At 38.5% G+C, this 24,447-nt stretch overlaps 1 protein-coding gene across 2 annotated transcripts in view; it reads right to left on the reverse strand.

The window, feature by feature from the left end:
- ITGA1 (integrin subunit alpha 1) overlaps positions 1-24,447 on the reverse strand; it is a 161,545-nt gene that overhangs the window by 74,845 nt on the left and 62,253 nt on the right. For both annotated transcript variants that reach the window (XM_036900387.2, XM_036900386.2), the window contains exons 3-8: positions 23,107-23,219; positions 20,581-20,669; positions 20,360-20,471; positions 19,638-19,765; positions 5,239-5,387; positions 1,752-1,902 (exon numbers count right to left, since the gene is read on the reverse strand). In XM_036900387.2, the coding sequence (XP_036756282.2) occupies positions 1,752-1,902; positions 5,239-5,387; positions 19,638-19,765; positions 20,360-20,471; positions 20,581-20,669; positions 23,107-23,219 (742 nt within the window). The remainder of the gene's footprint in view (positions 1-1,751; positions 1,903-5,238; positions 5,388-19,637; positions 19,766-20,359; positions 20,472-20,580; positions 20,670-23,106; positions 23,220-24,447) is intronic.

Raw genomic sequence — 24,447 nt, forward strand, 5'->3', positions numbered from 1 at the left:
CATTATCTTACTGATTCCTTATCAGAGAGAGAGAAACAGTATCACCCTGTTTCACAGATAAAGACACTAAAACTCAGAATATTAAGTAACTTATTCACTATCACAGAGCCAGCTGTGGCAAAGAGAATTCAACCAAAAATTTTTCTGGCTTCAAAATACAGTCTCCGCTACCCTTCCCCACACCCACCCTTCCACTTCTCACTCCAGGAAATGTTCCTGCGTCTTATGTCCCTTAAAGTGATGACACATAATGGGACACAGTATCTCTGTGCTGGTGTTGTCTTGCTATGGTACAAAGGGAATGGGGTGGAGAGGGCTGTGGTGCTCTTCGGAAGCGTTGGGGAGCAAGAGGAAGTAAGTGAGCACGGCCTTGCGGCCAGGACCAGCAGGAAGAAGAGCCCAGGACAGAGGGTCACGGGGGTCCGGAGACTTGGCCATGTGGCCTGCAGCTATGGGCCTGCTGCCCTTGGTTTCCTCATCTATAAAACATGAAAATGAAAGCTACCCCACTCTCTTTGGGCTGCTATGAAGGACAAAGGAAGGTTACGTAGGACAAAATTGAGAAAAAATGTTGGTTACACAGTGCTTTATAAACAGTAATTTAAATTATTCTTCATGTTTGAAAGGTGGAATTTTCATGTTTCTACTTCTGAATGTCTCTCTCCATAGGGTGGCTCCATAAAAGTTGAGTCAACTGAGTTCACAGAACTATTGGAATCTAATTTAGAAGAAAAAAATGACTAATAAGAGCTGCAAAGTATTCAGTTTCTATTTTCACATTTTGAGAGACCAACGTTATTAACAATGGATTGCTTTGTATTGATACAGATCTGCTCTCAAAGAACAAAGTGTTTTATTTGTGATTTTGTCTACATCATCCATAGCAGGCTAGTTTTTTCCCTGGAATCAAAGGAATTTCTTCTTCTCTGATCCTTTTTCTCTTGTCCAGCTTAAACGCAACACAGAGAAAACACTTTATAGCTGTTGGCTGCTTCACTTTGGCTGAACTGTTTGAGAAGATGAAGTAGAGAGAAAGTGGCTCTGCACCGAGTACATAAGCCATAATAACTGTCTCCTGGTTCCTCTCCTTTCCATTACGAATACCAAGAAGTGGCTTGTGCAGAGGAGTATCTGTAACTAGAGAGGCCCACAGGAAGCTCTTGCCACAGCAGCTCTTCCCTCCTGAGTCCTGGTGTAGGCTGTCCAGGGTAGACCTGGTGACCTTCTGCTTCCTTCCTACAACTCAAAGCATTCTAGGTGTGGAGAGATCACTGTTGACGCTTAGTAGATTATTATTACTCATGCCCTGATTTTTCACCTTCCCAAATTGTGGGACAGATGGCTAATTAGCAAGGAAGTGGATTTACTATGTAGCATGTGTGCCATTTCTTCCTTTCTTCCCTCCCTCCCTTCCTTCTACTCCCTCCTTCCTTCACTTCCTCTCTCCTGCCTTCCTTCTTTCCTCTGTCCATCCCGCCATGCTTTTTTGTCCCTTCCTACCTTCTTATCCTTTTCTTCTCCTCTTTTCCCCTCCCTATTTCTGTCCCTTTCTTTCTCTTGCCCTCCTTTTCTGAGGACACAAAAGGAAGCAAGACCCAATCCTGCCCCCACTGAGTTTTTATCTTTACCTTCAAATGGAGAAGTGTCTCCTTCTCACCTTGTTCATGTAACTTTCATGCAGTCACTGTGATATGCACACAGCTCTTGTCTTCACCCCAGAGCCTGAAAGCCATCTTTAGCTGTGTACTTACAGCTATGGAGAAGCGCTGAATGTTTTCATCCTCACAGTCTTGGATGACCTGGTTCAGTCGATGATTGTCATGGGACTCTCCATCAGTCACAATAACCATAACTTTTTTAACCCCTCTTCGGGCACCCCGGGATTCAGTGAAAGCCTCCTTCCTGAAACAGTCACAGCAAAAAGAAGAGCAAATAAAACATCGCCCCAAGGTTAGGCAAAGCAATAAACCAAATGAAAACACAACTATAGGTAGCCCAGAGCTTTCCCTCCAAGATCAACACTGACATGCATTGTTCCAGCCGGGGGGCACTGGTGATCATTGTTTGTAGTAGTTTTAGATTGATCCCAGATGATGGAGAGGTCACCATTTTGCTAATCACTGCATACCCCATATACAAAAGGCAGCAGTATTTCATTCCTGGAAACTTCTCAGGGAGGGTGTGTCTGGAGCACCCATCGGATTTAGAGAAGGTCAGACCTTAAACACTCTCCCAGACACTCCTGTCTCTGTAAACACTCCTTCTCTTGCTTGACAGGCCTCTTTTCTTCTGCTTTTGGCAGAAGCTTTTGCTTTAGCTCACACTTCCCCCACACCTACTCTGGCATTTGTAGTACAGTGTGGAAATCCTCTGAGCTGAGGAGGTGATGGGAGAAAACGGAAACTATGACTGTGAGTGCCTGAAAGTGCTCTTGGGCCTGGTGGGATGGGGGCAAACCAGACACAGGAATAAAGGACTGCAGATGGTGGGGGGTCTGAGTCAGTGACACGGTAAAGGGGAAGGAGGAGCTGGAGCAGCTGTGAGAGGCTTGGTCTGAAGGCGGTTTTAGGACATAGGCTGCTGGGGGCGGGGTGGGAAGAGGTGGTATGGAGAGAAAGGAAAAATGCTATAACCTAACTGCAAAGAAAGGGATTTTGATTTAATTCCACAAGTTTATGGGAAGAGATGGAAGACGGGAAATTGACAATTTTTGTTTGTTGTGTCTTCTGCACACACACACACACATACACACTTAGAGGAACAAGCACACTTTTCTTCTTTCTGTTACTTTTACTCAACCCACTTTCCTTTATGGAGTCTTGGAAGAGAAAAGTACATTTAGGACTGAAACAATGAAATGATTTCATATAATGATATAATATAGATTTTGATATAAAATGCAGCAATCATTGTACTGAGTGGTCCATTTAAATGGCCCAACTATAGCTTGGGATATGCCAGAAGAACTCTCTTAAACTAACTTCCCAAACAGCTTGTATGATACACATTGCTTTTACTGTAGATACACAGTAAATGTACAATAGTAAGTATCTTGTGGGCAGGAGGAAGGATCTCAGTGATTTGAGCAAAGTTATTTTATCTGTGGTTATTTTTCCTTTAAAAGATCTTAAAGCAAATATGACAAGATGTTAACAACTGTCAATGTATTTGGTGTATATACAGGATTTTGTTGTACTATTTTTTATATTTTTGATTTTTCTTAAACTTTCAAAAGGAAAAAGAAACCATTTAAAAAAAAATCATCACTAGGTAACTGTGTATCTCTACCCTTGACCCTACACAGATTTTCTGACTTCTTTACATGCACAAGCAAAGGTGAAAACAGATGTTAAAGGCTAGTGTTTAAATGAAGTTCAGACTTGAAATGCATTTTATATGAGATTCAATCCTGTCTGCAGTTATAATTCCTTAGAGGATCACCAAAACTTCCTTCTTCTCTGAAGATCAAGGCCATAACTTGAATGAACATCAGCTGAAGGAGATGATTAAAAGAAAAGGCCTTTCTTAAAGAACATCTGGTAGCTCTGAAACCAGAGCTGGCTTGATGTAATGTGAGAGTAGCCATGGGCTGAACTCCTGAGTATGCCTTTGCTGTTTTAGATATCTTCAGCAAATTGCCCTTGACCCCAAATACTACTCATCCAGTGAAAGCACAAGTAAAGGATTCTAAAAACATTAGAATATTGTTTGCAACTGGCCCTGCCTGAAAGGGATAAAGAGCAGTTAAAAATACACTTAAACATGAAAAACTAATGTACAAGGAGATTATTCTGCAACATCATTATGGAGTTTTGTTTATGTATAAAACTCAGTAGATTCTGTGTCCTGCAGTGAGACTCTTTGTGAAACATGTAGGCAAAAACCTTATAGGGACATGGTATTCAGAGTGGTATTTTTGCAGGATCAACGGCAGCCAGAATATTTCTTCAGTTAGTTTTCAAAGATGAATATTCATTCTTAAGTGGCTGCCCTTGGAAAATACCCAGCTCCCTACAAGCTCAGAGCTTTCAAAGAACACTTGGATTCACTTCGAATGTGCAGTCACATTCAGTCAGTTATTGCAGAGGGCACATTCAGTACACCTAAGCATGTGTGCTCTCTGTGCATGCAAAGCGGGAATCCTATGAGCAGGTGAATGTAAAATTACCCCATCTGTTTGTGGTTATTTTGTCTTGGGCCCCCAAACTAGAACCATATGCTTTTCTAACATTTATGGGTACAAAGCTGCACATGAAATTAAAAATTTTTGAATATACAAACCATTCTTTGGATATCCTATTTAACTATTTTAATCCCCTTAAAACACTGATCTTAGCAGGCAGGCAAAGTGAGAGCGTGGGTAGTTGGCTCAAGATCAGGTGAGAGCCCAAAAGTTGAAGATACTTAACAGAAGGGTCCTTGACATGTGTCAGACTACTTATTAGATTTTCTGTGATTTTGGTGTTGTGTAGTTTTTGTTCAGAAGCTTACTGACTTTAATAGTGACTAAAGGGGAAAATAGCAAGAGTTGAGTTGAATTATGTCAGGAAAAACACAGAAAATGACATGTCCTAAACATGTAAGAAAAGATAGTTTGTAGGTTCCTACAAAATGAGGTTCAACAGTAGGAGTGAATAGATTATGTACTTTCCATGAAGGAAACTGCAGAAGGGAGGAAGGAAAGGATGTAAATTAGAATTTAGAGAAAGTAAGGAAGAAAGAAAGAGGGCACAAATGATGAAATCTTTTTCACTTTCAATTTTTGTGCTGAAAATGATTTCAAACAAGGAAATACTGAATTTGGCCTCTTAAAAACCTCTATTTGAGAGCTTCAATAGCCCTAAATCAGGTACTGTAAGATTATGGATATAAATATATATTGAGTAGAAGTGGACTAATATGAATCTCCCACCTTTTTGTTTTGATTGAAACTTTTAGAAGCTGTAAACAAAGAATAAAGGGAAAAGATATTCACTAATGTTATGTCTTAGCATCCAAAAGCATGATGCAGAAGTGATTTTGTCTGACTGATTCTCCATCAATCAAATACTTGGAATAAGAGGAAAAATGAGAATGGCAGTGAGATTGTATTGTAGAAAAATTTGATCCTATAACAATTGGCTAATTACAGAAGGGTTTCAAACAAGAGGCTTTGTTCAATCAACATTCCAAAGGGCTAGATTGTGAGCAGTTATTTTTGTGAAGCACTTTACTTTGGTTTACTTTTTACCCATATACCTGGCTGTGTCTATTCCAAGGGCTGTCATAGTCTGGCGGCCACCTCTCTGGGCTATTCTATTTGCTGCAACAAGTACCTCTTCTGTCGATGAGTACTTATTGAGGTTGAACTCATGGGTTACGTTTTCTCCATACTGTACAATTCCAACCTGAAATATCAAGCCACTGTGAGTTATCCATCTAGCAATCTTCCCTGTTTCAATTTTCTTCAGTTTAAACATGTAGATCAGATGTAGTACAATTTAGTCTTTCAGATGAGTTTAGAAATCCACCAGTACACAAAATCCTCCCACTATGAGCACAGTAACAATTGCTCCTCGTGGATATGTGTAGCACAAAGAACATACAGGAAAGTGCTGTTATTAAACATCTCAAATGTTTGGTTTAGCTCTTCAACAGTTTTTACGGACCCCAGTAAGTTGTGGGGGGTAGAATGTGAAACTCCACTGACATGCAGCATCTAAACTAGAGGGAGAAATTGAGATTAAACATATGATCATTCAAATGCACGTTCATTTGCAAACTATGAAAAGGGCTGTAATGGAAAACCTAGCAAGTAGGTCCCTAATTCAAAATAAGGGCTCAGGGGAGGCCGTCAAAAGTGATTGTCAGTTGCGACATAAAGGTACTAGGAGGGCAGAGGCCTGTCCTGGATGGGGGCTGAGAGCGAGGATGGGGTCCACACAGAGGGAACTACGTGTGTGTAGAGAAGCTGGGATGGGAAAAAGGTGGGTATGCCCTAAGAACAGAAAGTCAGTGAGCCTGGAGCAGGGTCTGAGTGACAGCAGAGCAAGAGGAGGCTGGATGAGTAAGCAGGGAGTAGGTCTGGCAAGGGCACATGTGTGCTTCGTGCTCTGTCTACTCAGCTGTAGCTTTGTTCCCTTTACATCAGCCCTTCCTCCACCCCTTTTCTTGTTTTCCATGTTCCCTTTCTTCCTGCCTTCCTCCTTGCATTCCCTCTTTTGCCCGGATTGCATAATGCAGGCAGCGAACTGCAGAACTACCATGAAGTGAAACGATATAGAAGGCAAAGTGCCCCCAAATTTGATAACAATTCCTGCATATTCCATCCCCCTTCCCCAGAGGTGCTCATTTTTCGTATCCTTTATACCCTTTTAAAAAGGTTGCTATGAACAAATAAACTAATCTACATCAAGAATTGTGACTGAATTTGTTTAACTTTCTTATACCTAAAATCAGGGACTTAAGAGAATTCTTTACCTAAAGAAACGTCTTTTCAATTAACTTCATTTCTTGGGAAGGGGAAGTAATTCGAAACAGGGCTGCCTTCTTTCCAAGGCAGTTGCCTGGTTTGCCCATTGGTAAAGCTGCCTCTGGTGTTTGCTTTAGAGCCAGTGCTATCTCCAAGTCTAACTTTATTTTCAATGGGCACAAACATTCAACATCTATCTTCTGGCCTCCCCTACTGATATCACTGTTGTCAGAAAAATCTATAGGTTTATTGATATGTCTGATCTATAGGTACATTTCCGCACACAGATCTCTTTGGAAACCAAAAGCATTCTCTGGCATTTTCAGATGCCAGTAAGAGAACCTCCCAATTTAAAATAATCTATATCATCTTTGAGCTACCTTCTAGAGGACTAGACATCTTGGAGCCATTATGCCACCATCCTTAAGAATAGTATCTTATATTTTTAATGCTTTAAAAAATCTTTCTTTCCTAATTTACTCAAATTATAGTAATGGAAATTAGTATCACATTTTATAAAGGAGGAAACTGAGTTAAAAAAATTTATTCCCCGCAGTAAAGGGGCAGAAGGGGGTCTAGTCTAAGATGTCAATCCTTTATTAAGGGCTTTTCCATCACTTTACTTCCTCTCAACAAAAATGCATCTCTCTAAAATCCCCCTTCTCTGGTCACCTCATCTTGCTAACTTCTGCTAAATACTGCTCTCATTTCATGGCTCCTAAATGAATTCAATAAGCTATCTAGCTAACTCAGATACTGTATTGCCTGAGGGTTTCAGCCCCAGGCAAGTTCAGTACAAATTCTGTGAGACCAAGAAATAACAATGGAACATTCCTGGGGTAAAAGGGTTTATATCCGGCTTTATTCTCTGGGTGGTAGGATGAGCACTAGAATCACGTCTGCATCCAGCCGTGTGCAGGTCCATCACCCACATTGTTTCTGCCTTTGCCAAGAGCATTTTATGCAGTAACTCGGTCAATAATAGCTTATTGCCTATAGGTGTGGAAGCATTAGCCTCGCAGTAGGCCAATTACACCATCAAGTGGTTTAAGGTCAGGTGAGGATCCCGGCCATAGGAACTTCCATTTTCTCCACAGATACACAAGAGAATATAATAAAGCAAACAAACAAATAGATCATATTTTTAAAAAGACACAGAACATATTAACCCTTCCTTAGAATTGCTTAATCAGGTGTAATATAACCAAGTAATAACTAGAGAGTATACGCAAGTGTAAAGTAAGGTACACAATAAGCTGAACGAACATGCAATCTGCTTAGTCCATGTCCTAATATCTATAACCATCTGTCCCAAGACCATGTGCTATTATAATTGGAATAAAGAGGACTAGAAGTCTCTTTGGAAATAAGGTAGAAAACATGTCTTCCTAATGGGTTTCAGCCCCGGAGAAGTTCACTATAGATTCAATGAGACCAAATAAATGACAGTGGAATGTTCTTGGGGTGAAAGAGTTTATATCCAACTTTATTCCCACAGTGGCAGGTCAATCACTAGAATCCTGTCCTCTCAGAGTGAGTCTGCATACAGCAAGCTGGTCTCTGCCTCTGCCTCTATCTGCACAGCCATCCTCTGGCCCTCTGTCCTTGGCACTGCCACCACTTCAGCCTCTGCTCTCCTGCAGCCTTGCAGCCATGCCACCATGTCACCCAGAGTACTGGGCAGAGCTCTTTACATAGAGTCAATAGCAACATATTGCCCACACGTGTGTAGTGAGCTAGTTGACCAGGGCCAGGTGAGAATCCTGACCATAGGAACCTTCACTTAATCTACAATACAACCAACTAATTACACAAACAATAACAAAATGGATAAGGACTCCAATTCAGGTTATTTCCTCAACTTATAATTAAATGTAATGGACAGTTATCATTTTCTCAGCATAGTTCTAACACTCTTTCCCCAATGACTTTGCATTTTTAAATTAGTAGTCCCAGGGGGTTGAATAAGGGAAACCATGTAGATTTGACACTGCCTTTGTATGTATAAATGTTCAGTGTAAATAAAAGTTAAATTATATTGTTACTTAGATAATCATTACATCTAATTTTGGGTACCAAGGTGAAAAAATGCTGCTGTGGAAGTTAAATGCTCATCCATTCAGGACATCTTACAGAGTTGGGTTTTTTTTTATTTCTCTTTATCTTTATTTGATTCAGCAGGAGGCTAAAGAACTTTGAAAATTGTCACTCCTGTCATTATTCTTGGACATTTTACTATTTAGATGAATATATTAAATACCCTAGTCTGTGACTTCCTCCACTTTAGTAATCTTTTCCTCTAGGTCACCTTTGTCATCTACTCCCAAGGTCTTATTCTTGACCTCGTCATCTGGAAAAATTGCAGAAGCTCAATCTCAATTTCCAGTGTTGCTCTCTCTGACCATTAACTTTGGCTCATTTACCTAGGATATCTATTTCATCAATTCCTTGACCACGTCAAGACTTCCAATTTATTCATAGTTTACCTTTTTTTTTTTTTGTACTTCACCTAGATTCCATGGTCCATCACCATAATCATTTACTCGCAAGCATTTAATTCCTTCAGTCTATTTTCCCCTCCATTAATTTACCTGGCTAACTTCCAACTTTGGTTAAAAAGTCCAAATATCTCTTTCTCTAAGTGTGCTTCTGTGACACTGAACGTTGCTAGACAAAACTCACATGACCTGTACTTAGGCCTCCCTTTAAAGTTATGACCATGAATCTCAAATGTGGTTGCACATAGCACTGCTCACTAGTCCTACTTTTTACCAGTGAGTGCATGTTGCTCCCATTGAGTTCAATCAAATTCTAGTCATAAGCTGTTAATTCCTCAGGAAAAGAGAACATCTCACTTACACATGGGAGGAGTTCACGTGAGAAGAGGTGGAAGTTATGCCAACTTATTAAGTCTGCTTTTTGCCATTTACATACCTTACAGAACCCACTGTGAAATACTAGTTTATGTGGCCAAATTATCTTTGCCCCAGGAATAGCAGAAAAAATTTAACACCCTGGTAAGTCAGCGATCAGTGCTCTATACATCTATCTATCTATCTATCTATCTATCTATCTATCTATCTATCTATTTATATCTACCTCAGTCTCTCTACCTACTTAACATATATCTCACTTCTATAAGCTTATTCGTTGTAAATGTGAAGATCTAAGAGAACTTAAAGATGCCGGTTCCCTCACTCTTTCCTTATACTTTGGTTCTAACAACTCCATCTGAGATTCTCTTCAGACGACTGCCCTTGGGCTGCTATAGCTGCTCTGCCCCAGAGGTTCAAAGAGCCAGGCTACCTAGAGGCTTCTCCCTCCTCACCCATTGCCCTGCTGAATGACCAGGCCATGCAAGACCAGCCCTTTGACTTGCTTAGATTCCCTCTGCAGATCAGGTTGAGGTCTTGACTACTTGAAATCACACACCTGCTTCTCCTCTGTTGTTACTCAGTTTTGCTCCCCAGTCCCCTCACTATTTTCTTTTGGAACTGCTCTTTTAGTAGATCACTATCACTTGACTCCTATTCTCAGGGTTTGCTTCTGGGGAACCAGACCCAAGGTAGCTGTTATCTATGTTTCTGCATCTCTTCTTAGCCTGAGGCAGACATCACTGCCTTGAACCTGGACTATGACAATAGCTGTCTCTCCAGTGTCGATTGATCTTTTTCCTCCATTTCTACTGCCCTCAAATTCTTCCACATATTAGTGGCAGATTGACTGTCTTAAAATTCTGCTTTGATCACATATCTTCCCTGTTCAAAAATCTCCAATAACTCTCCTTTGTCTATGTTAGTGACTTTGAAATATACTTTAAAAGAGAATTTTTATTCTAATTAACATAGAACACACATAAAACCTCAAGATGCTCCATGAAATACGAGGCCTCCAAGTTGAGATTCACTTTCCTTCAGTCCTGTCCTTCAGTCACTTAACACTCTGGTCCTACCTTCAGCACCCTCCATTCTTCAGTATGAACTCCATTCCTCTCAAACCCCTCCCTTGTTCCTTCAACAAGGCCAAATCCTACCCATTCTGTGATACTCAATTCAAGTTTCACTTTCTCTGCAGAATTTTCCCTGTTTGGTCACCATCACAGCTCAGACTGATCTGCCCCTCCTCCAAACTCTGAAGCAAACGTGCCTGTTCTGCTCCTGTGAGTACCGCATTCTTCTCAGCCATTTTGTACGCATGCTTTATCTCCCCAATTACATTATCAGCTCTGGAGGGGCAAGCTGGGGTAAAGAGCATGGGCTATGTCATAGCTTTTGGTAGTCCCTGATCCCTTACCACTGTTTTGCTTTGCTCACAGTTGACCCTCCTACATTCTTACTAGATGACTGTAACATTTCACATAAGCAATTAGAAAATTAAGATAGCAGGGTAATAATGATAAATGGGCAAAGAGAGATACAAAAAAGTGTGGGAAATGAGAAGAGTGGGCAAAAGAAACTGAAGTCTCAGGAAAATAACATTTAGTGTAGCTCCCTGAGTGATACTGGGTTGCTTATTTCCTTGGGAACCAGACAGAATAAGGCCTGCTGTATCTTCCCCAGAAAAGGGTGGCATTATTAATTTTCATCCCAGAAAAGTGGTCAAATCACAGAACAAACATATGTAATACTTTGCTGTGTATTGGTGAGACCCAGTTTAACAGAAATAGTTTCAGCCCCAGCTTAGTGTATAATTTAAGGCATGTAAAACAGATCCATACCAGTATAATGTGTATATATGCATAAGCAACAGAATCACATAAGTGTGAGAATTAAATAACAAGATAAAGATTGAGCCAAGTAATGAATACACATGGTGAGGAGGCAGGAGGGGAGAGAATCACAGGCATCATTAGTGTCTCATTTTAAAATGGGGCAAGGAAGAGGCAGTTTCCAGAATGGGATACCCAGGTAAAGAACCGATAACAGGTTATGAAAGTAGAATGGGGGAATGAAAAGTGGTCTTGAGCTCAGAAAATATGTCAAGAATGATAAAGAATTTGTCTCATATTAGACACTGAGAAAAAGAAAATCAATCAATAATCACATTTGACTTGAAGCAACCCCTTGCATTGGGATATACAAAAACCAAGGGAAAAGTTAAGTAGCAGCTGGTGAGGAGTGCTGGAGACGCAAGGATCCTAAGCAGCATTTCTGCAGCATGGAGAAATGTAATCAGGGACAGCAGCTAACAGAAGCGACTGGGTTAGGTGTGGGCTTCCTTTAAGGAAGAATGGACAGAGTAGGTTATAGCATCAGAAAAAGAGTAGATGAAGATAGTAACAATAGACTCTTACAAGGTGGTAAGTCACAGGTGGAAGGAACAGTTACTTTTCGGAGACAATGGGAGAGATGCATCTACCTCCTGGGGACACACAGTCTGAACTTCTTGATTAAGTAGAACAAAAGGCATAGGTATGTGATTACAGTCTAAGACCAAAGAGAACTAAGAGCTGATTCAGGCTTTAGCATAAATTAGGCAGACAACTGGCTGAGGATTCTGTTACATGAACAAGAGGTTTGTAACCCTTATTTTAACCCTCCACTGAAACATAAGATTTACACTCCTTCTTCAGCTAAGCCCCAAACTAATAACCCTTTATATCATTTTCAGGGAATACTAGCATCCTTTTGTATGTTTCTAGGTATGATTTTATGGTCAAGTAATCTTGGAAAACAACAGGGGACACAAAGTTAAACATGTATCTTTACAGCAGGATCACCCCCTCCCATTTCTGTGCCATTATCTCTGTTATTTGTCTCTGCTATTTATATTAAGGAAAAAATGCCACAAATTTCAAATGGTGCAACAGAGCAAGACTTTTTCTTATTCCTGTCCTCAATTGCTCTACTCCAACTCATAAGCAAATTCTTTTGAAAGTGTTCTCCGAATCATTAATATGAAAATATGCATTGTGAATCATGCATTGGAAGACCTGATATATTTTATTCTTACTTAAAGGAATATATTTTGGGGTGGAACATATTTAACACATTAAACAACAAAGTTTGGAAAACACTGCTTTACAATACTAAAAGGTACCTACTTGTAAGGAACAATTAATTGTTCTGCCTCATTCACTCTTATTTATGACATGCTACCATGTATTGCAGTTATCCAAATACAAGATTTTACCCAATTTTTAAGATGGAAGTTTCTTTAGGATCAGGGATGAAGTTTTAATGTGTTTTTATATTGCCCATGACACATAATACTTGATCAATAAGATATTTCATAAATACATGCTGAATGAAAATGAATTACCCAATGGCTTCATTTCTTTTGGGTGCAGAGAAGAAAGAGAGGAAAGTGAACACAAGAAATATGAAAGGGATGATTCTGCTGGGAATCACTGAAAGGGAGACCTTGCTGCTTTTTCTCTCATGAAACTTAAAATCACAACAGAATAACAAGTGAGTTTAAGGAAGAGAAGTATTTAAAATAGTTATGAAGTATATTGAGTCAATGAGTTATGAAGGAATGGATTATTTCTCATTTAGAATTCTATTATTAACTTGTATTGTTGAGTCAGAATTATAACACCAGTGCCTAAATTTTAATTGCCCAGCACAAGCTGTTTCTGCACCTTTGTCAACAATTAACACGATCACATCAAGGTTTCTTCTGGGAAGTAATGGCAGGGTGAGACATTGAAGTTTCTTTGAAGATGCACAGTTGCAGAGCTGAGGCTTTGTGCCTAGTCAATTTATATTTCCTCCTGCCAAACTGTGAGCCAAAAGCCCTGTCCTCAACATGCTGCTAATGTAATTAAGCCAGAGTGTGAATGTGGTGCCCACACAGGCTGCAGTCCAAGTTAACTGTCTGCACAAATCATCCTGAGGCTGTTAGCTGAAGCCAGGTTTAATCTTCCCTCACTAAGGAGAGGGCCACAAAAGGGGCTGGTTCACTGGTAGATTAAATGAGCCCTGAGAAACACAAATATAGTTGATGATAAATACAGGTCCTAAGAAAAGAGTGTCTTTAGTTGGCCAGTTGCTTGATGGAAAATTCTGCAGTAAAATTGATCCATGCTCAAAACGCAAGGATAGGAGATGTTAAAATAAAGTTTTGTGGAAAACAGGGAAGATTATGGGAGAAAACAAGACTAGAGGAAAATGGGACCAGGTGAGTGAACGCCTGAAAAGAAAAGCCTGAAGTAATGCAAAGAGGTGTCTAAGTGGGGTCCCACACAAGTAAGTACTTTAGAGCTCAGTGACTTCATGAAGCAGAGAGAGAATGTGGTCACTACAGTCATGATTTTTAACACAAGGAGAAATGAAAAATTCCAGGAATTACATTTCTCCAACATAAATGACTTGCCTCCTGGGTGCTAGGCAACACATGAAACTCTGAGCTGTAGTCCATAAGTAAAAGAGTTAACGCACAAAACTGTCATGGTGGAATTCACAGTCCACCAGGATAGACAGACATGTGAAACACACAGTGCTGCTAAGGGAAGACAGCCCTAGTGGGGGTGTGCAGACGAGCTGTGGGAACATGGGAGGGGACGGGAGTTTTCCTGGGAAGGTTGAGTGGAGGGATCATAGCAAATGACAAAGAAAATGACATTTTAATGGAGTCTAAGAAGCTCACTAGCACCCAGGACATTCCAGGCAGAGGGAATCATGTGAGCACAGAACAATGTGCCCAGGGAAGGCCAGGGTGAGGAGTGGCTGCAGGGCAAGAACACAGTTGGGCAGAGGGAGGCAGGATGAGGTGGGAGTGACTGGTGACAAACGCCTTACAGTTCACTGGAGAGCGTAGGTATTATTCAGCAGGCAATGATAGGAAATTTTTATCCAGGGAATGCCATAATCTGAACTTTCCCTTGGAAAGACGACTCAGGTGAGTGACAGATGGAAGTGACGTAGCACAGAGACCAGGAGGCAGGCTAGCGAGTGAGGAGATTCACCGCTTTCATGGCACCGCTTTCAGAAGTGGTGCCTGATTGCCAAGGATATGGCTGCCTGCCTCCGTCAGTCTTCTTTTCAAACCTCAAAACAATGAATCAGGCTTCATATTTAAAGCTTCTAGGAAATTGCCATAAAATGTGCAGTAAAAAGACAAGTAAATAATATTCCTAAAATTTAATTAATTTCTCTCTTTCGTTTTGCCTGGTTTAATGTTATGCCCCACTCTTGATGGGAACTATCTAGACATTGTTCCATTAGTATATTTCACTTTTATATCAAGCCTCAGAATTTACTGGTTTTATTTAGGGTAATGCACTCGAATTTGGCATATTTATATCATCCTCATTTATTATTAAAAGCAATGTTATGTTTGGGTATTGAAGATCAATAAGACCTCCATAATATTTATACCATCATATCTTTTATGGCAAACTCAGAGTGTTTCAGGTTTGTTTTTATAGGTGGCTTTCAAAAGGCAATTTTACAGCTTTTACTCTGTCTTGGGTAAAAAAAAAAATGGTTTATAAAAATCCTTGACTATGTTTTCAAAAGTCTTAATGGGATCGCATAGAAACATGAAGAAATTTTGAGTATTTAGAGTCGATGTTTTTGTCACTTATATTGCATTCCCTAAATGTACACTAATTGTCATGTGGACACTTTAAGAAAGCTTTTTAATTTTTTTTCCTTCCTCCCTTCTTTCCTTCATCCCTCCCTTTTTTTTTCTTTGTGTAGGTGGCAGTTGCTTCCAGGAATGTTTCAGATCTTTGAGACTGCCTTTCAATACTTGCAATTACTAAATAACAAATCTAGGACTACAGAGAAAAGGCCATTATATTTGATCTTTACCTGTTGTACCAAGTATATAACTAATCAATACGGCAAACAAGAACTTATGAGATATAATCAGAATGTAAATTTTTGGGGCCCATCATCCCTTTAAAACTTTCTTAGGGTGAAGTTCTTCCACTCTCCCTGTCTTTTTACTGCACATAAAATGTGCAGTAAAAAGACAAATAAATCATAAGATAAATGTCTTATTCTTAATTTAAAAATATCTGTTTAAAAAGGTCCTATACTTTTTTTTAGGTGTACCACATGAAACTGCTGTATTTGTAGGTCTAAAAATTATCTAATAGCAATAATTTCATATGGTATGACCTGAATTAAAACAATCCCAATAAAACAAAACATCAAAGTTGCTTTAACAAAGGTGTTAACAACTTTCTTGTGAGTTCTTTAGAGATCTCCCTTCACCTATATCCTTGCAGAGCAAATTCATTTCACTACTACAGTCCCTAGGAAACAGGGTATCTTCTGCTTTTCTGTGCAGAGGCCTCCGCTCACTTCCAGGAGAGTCTATGGACAGGTCAGATGACCTTGTATGATCCATGGGAAACACACACAGTGCTCTTACTGACAAACCCTGGAAGTGTAGGATAATCCCAGTGCAGCCACTTCTGCTTTGACTTGCCTGTCAGCAGCTGGGAAGCTGCTGTCTTGCCCTTTAAATATTCCAGGCAAGAGTCATGCACTGGTAACTATGTGACCCAGTTTTAGTAGACACACCAAACTGTGTGATCTCACTGAAACCTTTCTCACTAGGCTCCTTCTACGGAGAAATTCTCTTCACCAGTCCTATCAACTCTATTCTTAATATCTTTATACCCTTGATATGGGTGAGGGGGTCTAAGAGTCCTCTTATTCAGCTCTCAGCTTTCTCTCTTTGCAATTCCTTCTGCATAGTCTCTCTCACAATTCATTTTTATATCTGCCCCTTTCAGGAATGGAGGTAGGGAGGATAAGGAGTGGGGAAAGAAATTCCAGAAGCTAATTCTATGAATCTTAGGGCAGAACTGGGTGCTATAGTTGAAAACAAACAAAAACAAAAAGACTGAAAAAAAAAACTTATTTAAATTATGTCAGCGGTCTATCGGGGGGAAAAAAAAGATTGTTAAAGCAAATAAATTGTATATGTTTTTGGAGAGAATTACTGTAAGACCACAAGAAACATAACCATCTTTCCAAATTTTCTATGAAGAATCCACTGAAGGAAGATTAAACTTTAAAGAGAGTTTAAATGTGTTATACTTAAAACCTTATAATTTAGCAAACATAATGACTTAGTTAACATGTCCTTTTCAATCCCTTTCATTTAGAGAATTACTTATAAAACTAGTCATTAATACAACTTCAGTCAAAGAGAAAAAGATTAGAAAATACTACAGCATAAACACTCAAGCCTAACATAAAATGTCATATACTTAAAAGAATATTAAATTGCCAGTTATTGAAAAAAGTCTCATTAGAAAAATACAGAAATGCTTGTATTATGATAGATGAATTTATTCAACAGGTGCTCATTAAGGGCCCACTGTGTCACAGAAAAGCACTGGGCTGGCCACTGAAAAAGACAAAAAGATGATACAAAGTCTTCACTCTTAAGGTGCCTGCAATCCAGAAGATGCAGCAAATGCACACGTGCACATCAGTGTAATATTGCATTAGCCCAGTGTTTCTCGAAATTTAACCTGTTTAAGATTCATGTTGATTCCTTAGTTAAAATGCAGGCCTTAGAGCCCCACCTTCAGAAATTCTGATTCTGATAATCTGTGGTACAATGCAGACACCTCCGGGAGTAGAAGCAGGAGCTCCACGAGCCACATTTGGAGAAACACTGCATTATACAGGATCTCCACAAAGGCAGTGGCCATGTCTGTCTTATTCCCCAGATTATCCACGCCCCATCACAGAGCCTGGGACATGGTTAACCCCCAGGAAACACCTCTGAGTAAATGAATGAATGAATAAACTAAGCTCCACAGTGAATAAAACAAGAAAAATGTAACAGAAAAAGTCAGCCCTTTAAAATGAACGACTTTAGGAGGCAGTTTCTTTCAGGGGTCAACAGGTATAACAAATGACCCTGTCACAGGGTTGCATTCTGAAATCTGCCTGTGGAATGGGGTCCTGGAACTGAGTACATGTGGCCTGACTCTTCTGCCTCAGAGTAAATTCATTTCTCTCCCACTCACCGGTAGTATCTGGACCCCAAAGGCTGGCCCCATTTTTCTGAATAGAGGTATTGTTCCCTCCAAGAAAGACACACAGCTCCATGAAGCCCACCCTGGCAGGCTGGAATTCCCTCAAGGGATATACAGAATAGTTTCTCTATTGGAGTCTCCCTACAGAAATGTAAAATTAATTATACTTCTAATAGGTAGAAACATCAAAACCACAGTAGAACGGGTCGAGCATTTAAGCAATTGATTGTTATCCATTTCTTTACAAACCTGAGCCACTAGCATGGATCCCCACTGAAGCAGTGATTATTATTCTAAAGTAGTCTTGTAGATTTTCTTCCTGAAGTTGTGGAGCTACTGCACCAATTTTCACAAATAGCTACACATAAGTTAATTTTTTGCAGTAAAGTAGATAAATGAATTTAAAAGTAAAAGAAATAAAATGTTCAGAGAACTAAAAAATATTAGAAATTTTAAACCATTCTAAGGCTATTAGTAGCTTTGGGAAGAAAGTATTATGAGACAAGAAGGTAAAATAGGGTGGGCAAAACAGGTGACCAGGAAGAAAGCACATCATGGGAAAGAGCAGAGAGAGGGGAGAGGTGGGATCAAGCAGTCTGGTGGCAGGCATGTCATTACAGGTCATAGAGTGCCAAATGGAAGGCCTAGAAAGGATAGGGACAGTCATGATGGAAAAGACTAGAGACCTATTATTCAGGGACATCAGATGGGACCAACTCTGAAACCTCTTCAGAAGCAGTGGTCTCAGGAAAGAATGCTGAACTGCAGTTGGAGAAATCTATTTTCTGATACATCATCAACAAGCCAAGGACCTTAAACAAGTCACTTAGCTTTTTGTGTCCCCTCCGTAAGTTGAAATTTGGGTTTTAATGACCTCTAAGATTCCTTTCAGCTGTAATTTAACTGCTATGAGATCTTACTGACAAGGTGAGAAAGGATAGGGGAAGAGGGGATAGGAAGAAGGGAGAGAGGTCCTCAGAAGGGAAAAAAAGGGGCCCAGGAGGAACATGTGCCAGAAGGAGAAGCAAGCCGCAGTTCCAGAGTGGCCTTGTAGAGGACGCCGGCTTGCTTGGGCCCTTAGAAAGAAGAGGGATGCTGTCTTCTCCAGAGCTCTGGTAACTCGTTTGGGAAGATCAGTTGTAATTTACATTTTGTGATGTGTAAAAGTCCATTTTCTTTAAATTATTTTATATTGTATATATCCAGTAGGATATATACAACCTCACCCTTCACCTAGCTCTCTAAAGAGACCTATTCAGCCTTGGATTTCACTTTGAAGTTTGACACTAATTTGCAGTTTTTCAGCCATCATCCTTTTGAGAAAATTTACATTTTATTTATTTATATATATATGTGTGTGTATTTTTGTCCCAGTTTGAATGTGTATGTGATAAACATTCATGCAGTCAGACTGCTTTATCAGTGCTTCGGAAGTTTCTCCTCAAGCAGAGCTCTGACAGAGAAAAGGCAACACTGGTCACGCGCAGTCCTAAAGTCTCCAGCGCTCCCCTCGTGTCCAAACCATGCAACTACCATGTTGACTGACTAGGACTAATTTCTGCCCTCAAGGCACTGACCTCACTCCGATATTTAATTTGCCTGTTATCCATTTTGTCTTCTTTGTATTTTAAGCCCAAACTCCCTGGCTCAAGTGGAAGAGCTATATGAGAAATTCCACTTTCATTTAGTGTCAGTAAAGGGGATGTGTTCAGAAACAGATATTCATCGGAAGAAAAAAAAAATACATCGACTTACAGCAGCTAAAGCATGGAGCATTTGCCTTTTGCTTAAGGAAAGAACTTATTTGAATACAGGGAAAAATGGACTGTAAGCAATATCCTATGGTGAATTACTAATTTATTTGTATAATATGAGAAAGGAGATTATAATGTGATAGGTTCTTTGGAATGTTAGATTAAGTTCTACGAATTCTGAAACTGTTCTGATATTCCCAAAGATGGCTATAGTTATTTCATAATTAAGAATTTAATTATGATTTTACAGAGATCCAAAGAGGATACCTTCCAAGAGCATTGGAAATGGCAACTTTCACAATATTTTCTGTTTAGAAAATAACACAGTCTGCCAGTAATATCCCTTTCATCAGGAATATAAAATTCATCCTTAATTTTAGGTTTACTGATTGACTTATTTTCAGAATACTTTGTTGTATTGCAAATCCATGTATTTTTGTCTTTAGGACAACGGAAGTCAAAATGCAGTGTCACATACCTGTGTCTGTTTAGGACCAATATCCATTCTTTCAAGAAGGTCATTTAAAAAAGCTGTAACGCTTTCCCAGGGGTAAATACTGTTGGAACCATCCAGCACTATGACTATGTCCAGCTGAGTGCTGCATTCTGCAATAAAAGGAGCCAATGGTGCAAAATTGGAGACTATCTTGTTAGAGGTATAGGAAGTATTTTCATTGTTGAAAGAAGCTCTTTTTAAAAGATGAATGGATATTCTACAAAATGGACACATTGCTTTTAAAATCAGAAAAAATTCTTTGAGAAAAATAAAGGTGATAAATATTCATTGCATCCAATAACAATTGGTTTGGAGTATCACAAAATCCATCTCTACTCAATATTAATTAACATTGAATTATCTTTGGAGATTTTCTCAGTATGAATTTTATGTAACAGTTCTCATTCTGTTTGTATTTCAAATGAGGTAACTTTCTTCAAAGAGACTCACCCTTAAAATAAAAACAATGTGACAGCTTTAGCAATGTTTAAACATGACTCTATAAAGGTTATTTACACTAATATCAATTCCAAAAATAGCAATGAGGTTTGGTTATATATTGGCAAAGCAAACATTTACCTAAATTGGTAATGATGGTAGCTGAGAAAATACTTCAAGCTTTTTGATGTGCTCCTGTGTATACATATGTCTCATTCATTGCTTATACTTTTCAAACATGCAAGAACATTGCATAAAACCTGTACCTCGTACGGGAGCAATGGAGTTCATGACTTGAAATGTGGGGCTGACATCAGAACAGATTCCAGTTGTGTAATGCAGATGTCCACATCTATAAGCATATAAGGGGCCACATGCCTTTTAAAAAATTAAAAACCACAAGATTAAAAATTACATAACAGATTTTGATAAAGACTTACAATGCCAGCATTCCTGGTTCACTTATTATTACTCTTTGTTTTCTTACCAGAAATCCTCCACTTGGGTTGGTGACTAAAGTTGATCCAAACGTCATGTTCTCCTTTACTTCCATGACATTGGGAATTGATGTATTAACTAAAAATAGAACAAAATTTTATGAGGGTGGAAAACAAAGTGAAGTGTCTTTTCATTAAGATATTCTATTTTCTTTGTTCATATCATAGCACATTCTTCTTTTGGTTCAATTAAATAGTCCTCAAAGTATTATTAAGGAATATAATGAATAAGCTAAGGCTGAAAACCTGGCTTATGTCCCAGAAAGTTTGGATAGCTGTCTCAAATAGTTTTGCTGGACTGTAAAAGAAGGCAGACTTATTGCAGCAATGAGAGAATGTGGGATAGCCTTTCACACATTTTTGCTAATTAAAATAATATTCTAGGTATAATGTAAATTTACACACTTTTCTTACATGTTATATCTAAATGTTTTTAATGACCAATGATGAAACATTGATTTCTGTCAAGAAGAAGGAAAATGGGTAGAAGACCAGAAAAAAAAACAGCCCTCAAATGTAAGTTTTTTGACCATTAATTTCACCACCATGGAGACATCATGAGGGTTACAAAGAACACTGGAGCAAGAAAAGAGCAGTGGTCAGGAAGTTTGGATAAAAGAAACATAATGAAGAGACTACATTTGACATTCCAGATAGGGATGTTGAATCCTGAAGTATACCAACCTGGCAAAATTGGCAAGAAGTTTCACTTATTAGTGTTAAAAAAAAAAGTTGGACAGGAAAAGCAAACGCTTCTAAATCCTGTCTAGCAGAGTGCTGAAATATTTAAAAGTGGTACAACTCAAGTTTAAGAAAGATTTGCCTCAATATTCAAGCTGAGAGGCTTTTCCTACCTTAAGACCATATATAGATTCAAAGTGGGAAATGGAAGCAGAGATTTCTGAATGGTTACACTGTCCTCCTAAACTAAGTATTGGTCTTTCTCCCAGAGTTTAGTCTGGTTTGCTTTCAAAGCACCTGGAAGTGGGCTATTATCTACACTGGTCTTAAATAATCTGGAGTAGAGTTGTCTGTGACAGGGTTAACCCAGGATGAGCACTCCCAGGATATTAGGGACTACAGCAGAAGCTTCCCTACTGTTCTTAATGTAGCTAAAATCTCCATGTCAGTGTTAAAACTGTAGTCCACTATCAGGACAACTCTTTTGCAAGTAACAACTAACAACTCCAGGAAATGGAAAAAAAATGTATGAAACAACCATCTGAAGACACTGGAAAGCTCCTAAAAGCAGACAGAAACTGGAGGGGAGTCTATATATGTAAAAAAGAGGATCAGCACCCATGAGTTTCCTGGTTTTATGTTTATTTGTTTTTCCCTGAGGCAAGGCCCTTGTCAGTGGCTAAATCTTAACTAAATTTTGCAGTCTTACTGTTTTGAAGAAGGCAGAGCACAGAAATGAGGGCAATGACAGCAACTGCAAAGTGGGAAGGGATATCTTGGAAAGTAGAGCCATGAAAGGAGAGTTCTAATATACACATATATATTCTGCCCAAATATCTGAATGACCGGAAGTATATATGTGCAGGATAAACTTCAAACAGCTCAGCTAAAATAAGAACAGAATATAGAATTTAACTGCTTTCTAGTGGATTTTAGAAATTGAGTTCATCCAAGTAAATTGCCCACTAAAACAAAAAGTTAGGACTATTCACAGGTACATAACAGATCTAGAATCTCCACACTTATAATTCAAATGTACAACCCATAATACAATCTAAATTACTAAAGATAAGAAGAAACAGGAAAATGTGACTCAACCTCAAGAGAGAAGTGGTAAATAGAAAGTGATGCTGAGTTATTCCAGATATTGAAATTATCAGACAAGGATATTAAAGTAGCTATTGTAACTGTGCTCATGAATGCAAAGGAAAAAATGTCCATAATAACCAAGCAAATAGGAAATTGAAAACCAGGAAAATTGAAGGGTATCTGAAATAAATCTGAAGGCTATGGGGCATTTCCATAGTATTTAATATTATACAAAACACAGAATTCTAATTCCTGGATAGTTCTAGTAGGAATTTTTTAGTCATGTTCTAACTATAGCAACATTTCATCAAATAAATTTACTTCAATATCAGTATGTCATTTGCCATTCTCTTTTAAAAAATTAAATTTATCTATTGGGATTCCTCTTGAGTTTTTTGCTTTTCAAAAACAAATACTGAGTTAAATTTTGTGGAAGAAACATGATGGGCAGGTTTATTTGGAAAACTTTTATGTTACCACTGGTATACAAAGGATTCTGAACAGCTGAGGAGTTACAAGTTACAAAACTAGTAAGGTCTTAGAAATCTATGTATATTCTATTATAAATTTCTAAAGCAAATGAATGAGAGAGGGAATCAAAATATCATTTTATGTGAATCTGATGATGAGAACTGAGGAATGTTTATAGATCACTTCTAATACTTTCTTAAGTTGGTTGAAATTTATTTTCAGTGAGAACACTAGGCATAATCTGGTACCAGACTTTAACATTTCACTTTACATACCTGGTAGATCCAACTTTATGCAAGGAGATGATTCACTTCTCCCAACTGGACATTTATAGACATCCCCAGTTCTGTTCTTTGGTTGGCCAACTAAAGGAGAACCAATAAGCACCCTGAAAGTTAAGTAACTCAGTTAACATTTTTGAAAAACAGGAAACATTTTATTTAGTTATTTTATGATTATTCTAAGATAATTGATAGTGATTCCCATACACATAATCAGATAGTCACCTCTATTAGTAATTTAATGTTATGTGAAATAAGCAGAGTGTCTTCTCTAAGTTGCAAATTGATTTGATAAGAAAACCATGAAATATATAGAAAAAATATAGATCTCAGAATATCTTTCTTATTTTACTGTATTACATATTACTTTAACATATTTTTAACTTGGAGACTGAGTTATTATTTAAGCCTCCTGCAATGTTTTACTGCAGTGGTTTACAAAACACACATGGAAGTATAAACGACTTTTTCCCATAAGGAACTGATAATTTCATAGAGAAGTTAGGATATATAAACTTTTGACCACCATATATTTAATATTAATATATGCTAGTTTGTAAGCACTTAGAAAGTAACAATAGTTATGAGATCCTGGTTAAAATCACTTACTGTCTTTTTAGACAGAATTATAAAGTCATACTATTACAATTAATGGAAAAAATAGAATCATGATTTATTTTAGTCTTGGCAAGCCATTTAACAAGGTCTCCTATGATATCTTCAGGGATAGGATAGATGAATGTAGTTGAATGTTAAGGTACTTGGGTAGATCAACAGCTACTGATGTATTACTGGCTGGGCAGCTATACCCAAAGATGCTGATTACTAGCAACCGAAGGGCTCTAATTATGTACTATAAGACTTGGGATTCTCATAGCTTATATCTTTATTAATGACTTGAGTGAAGATACAGAGAGCATAAAGGTGCTGATCAAGTAAACCAATATACCTATTTGGCCATTCAAAACTGTCTCAACATTCTGGAACAAGAAACTTAACCAAACTAGTTAAAGTTTAATAAGAACCTATGTAAATAACTTCACTTAAAAAAAAAACAACTTCACTTAACTATGTACTATTATCTATATATAACAGTACAGGATGTAAGAAACCTAAACTAAAAGGAGTTAGTATGAAAAAAGTCATGGGGGGGAGGTTTAGTTGAGAGCAAGGAAACATGAGCCAACAATGTATTTTAGTGCCAAAAATGCTAATGTGACCTTAGGCTGCATTGCTAGAAATAGATGCCCTGGTTCAAGGAAAGTGATAGTCCCTCTGTGCTGTGCACTGTTAGGCTATGTCTGGAATCTACAAATTAAGAGGGACATAGGCACA

This window comes from Manis pentadactyla, chromosome 2 (genome assembly GCF_030020395.1).
Source record: "Manis pentadactyla isolate mManPen7 chromosome 2, mManPen7.hap1, whole genome shotgun sequence".
Taxonomy (NCBI): Eukaryota; Metazoa; Chordata; class Mammalia; order Pholidota; family Manidae; genus Manis; species Manis pentadactyla.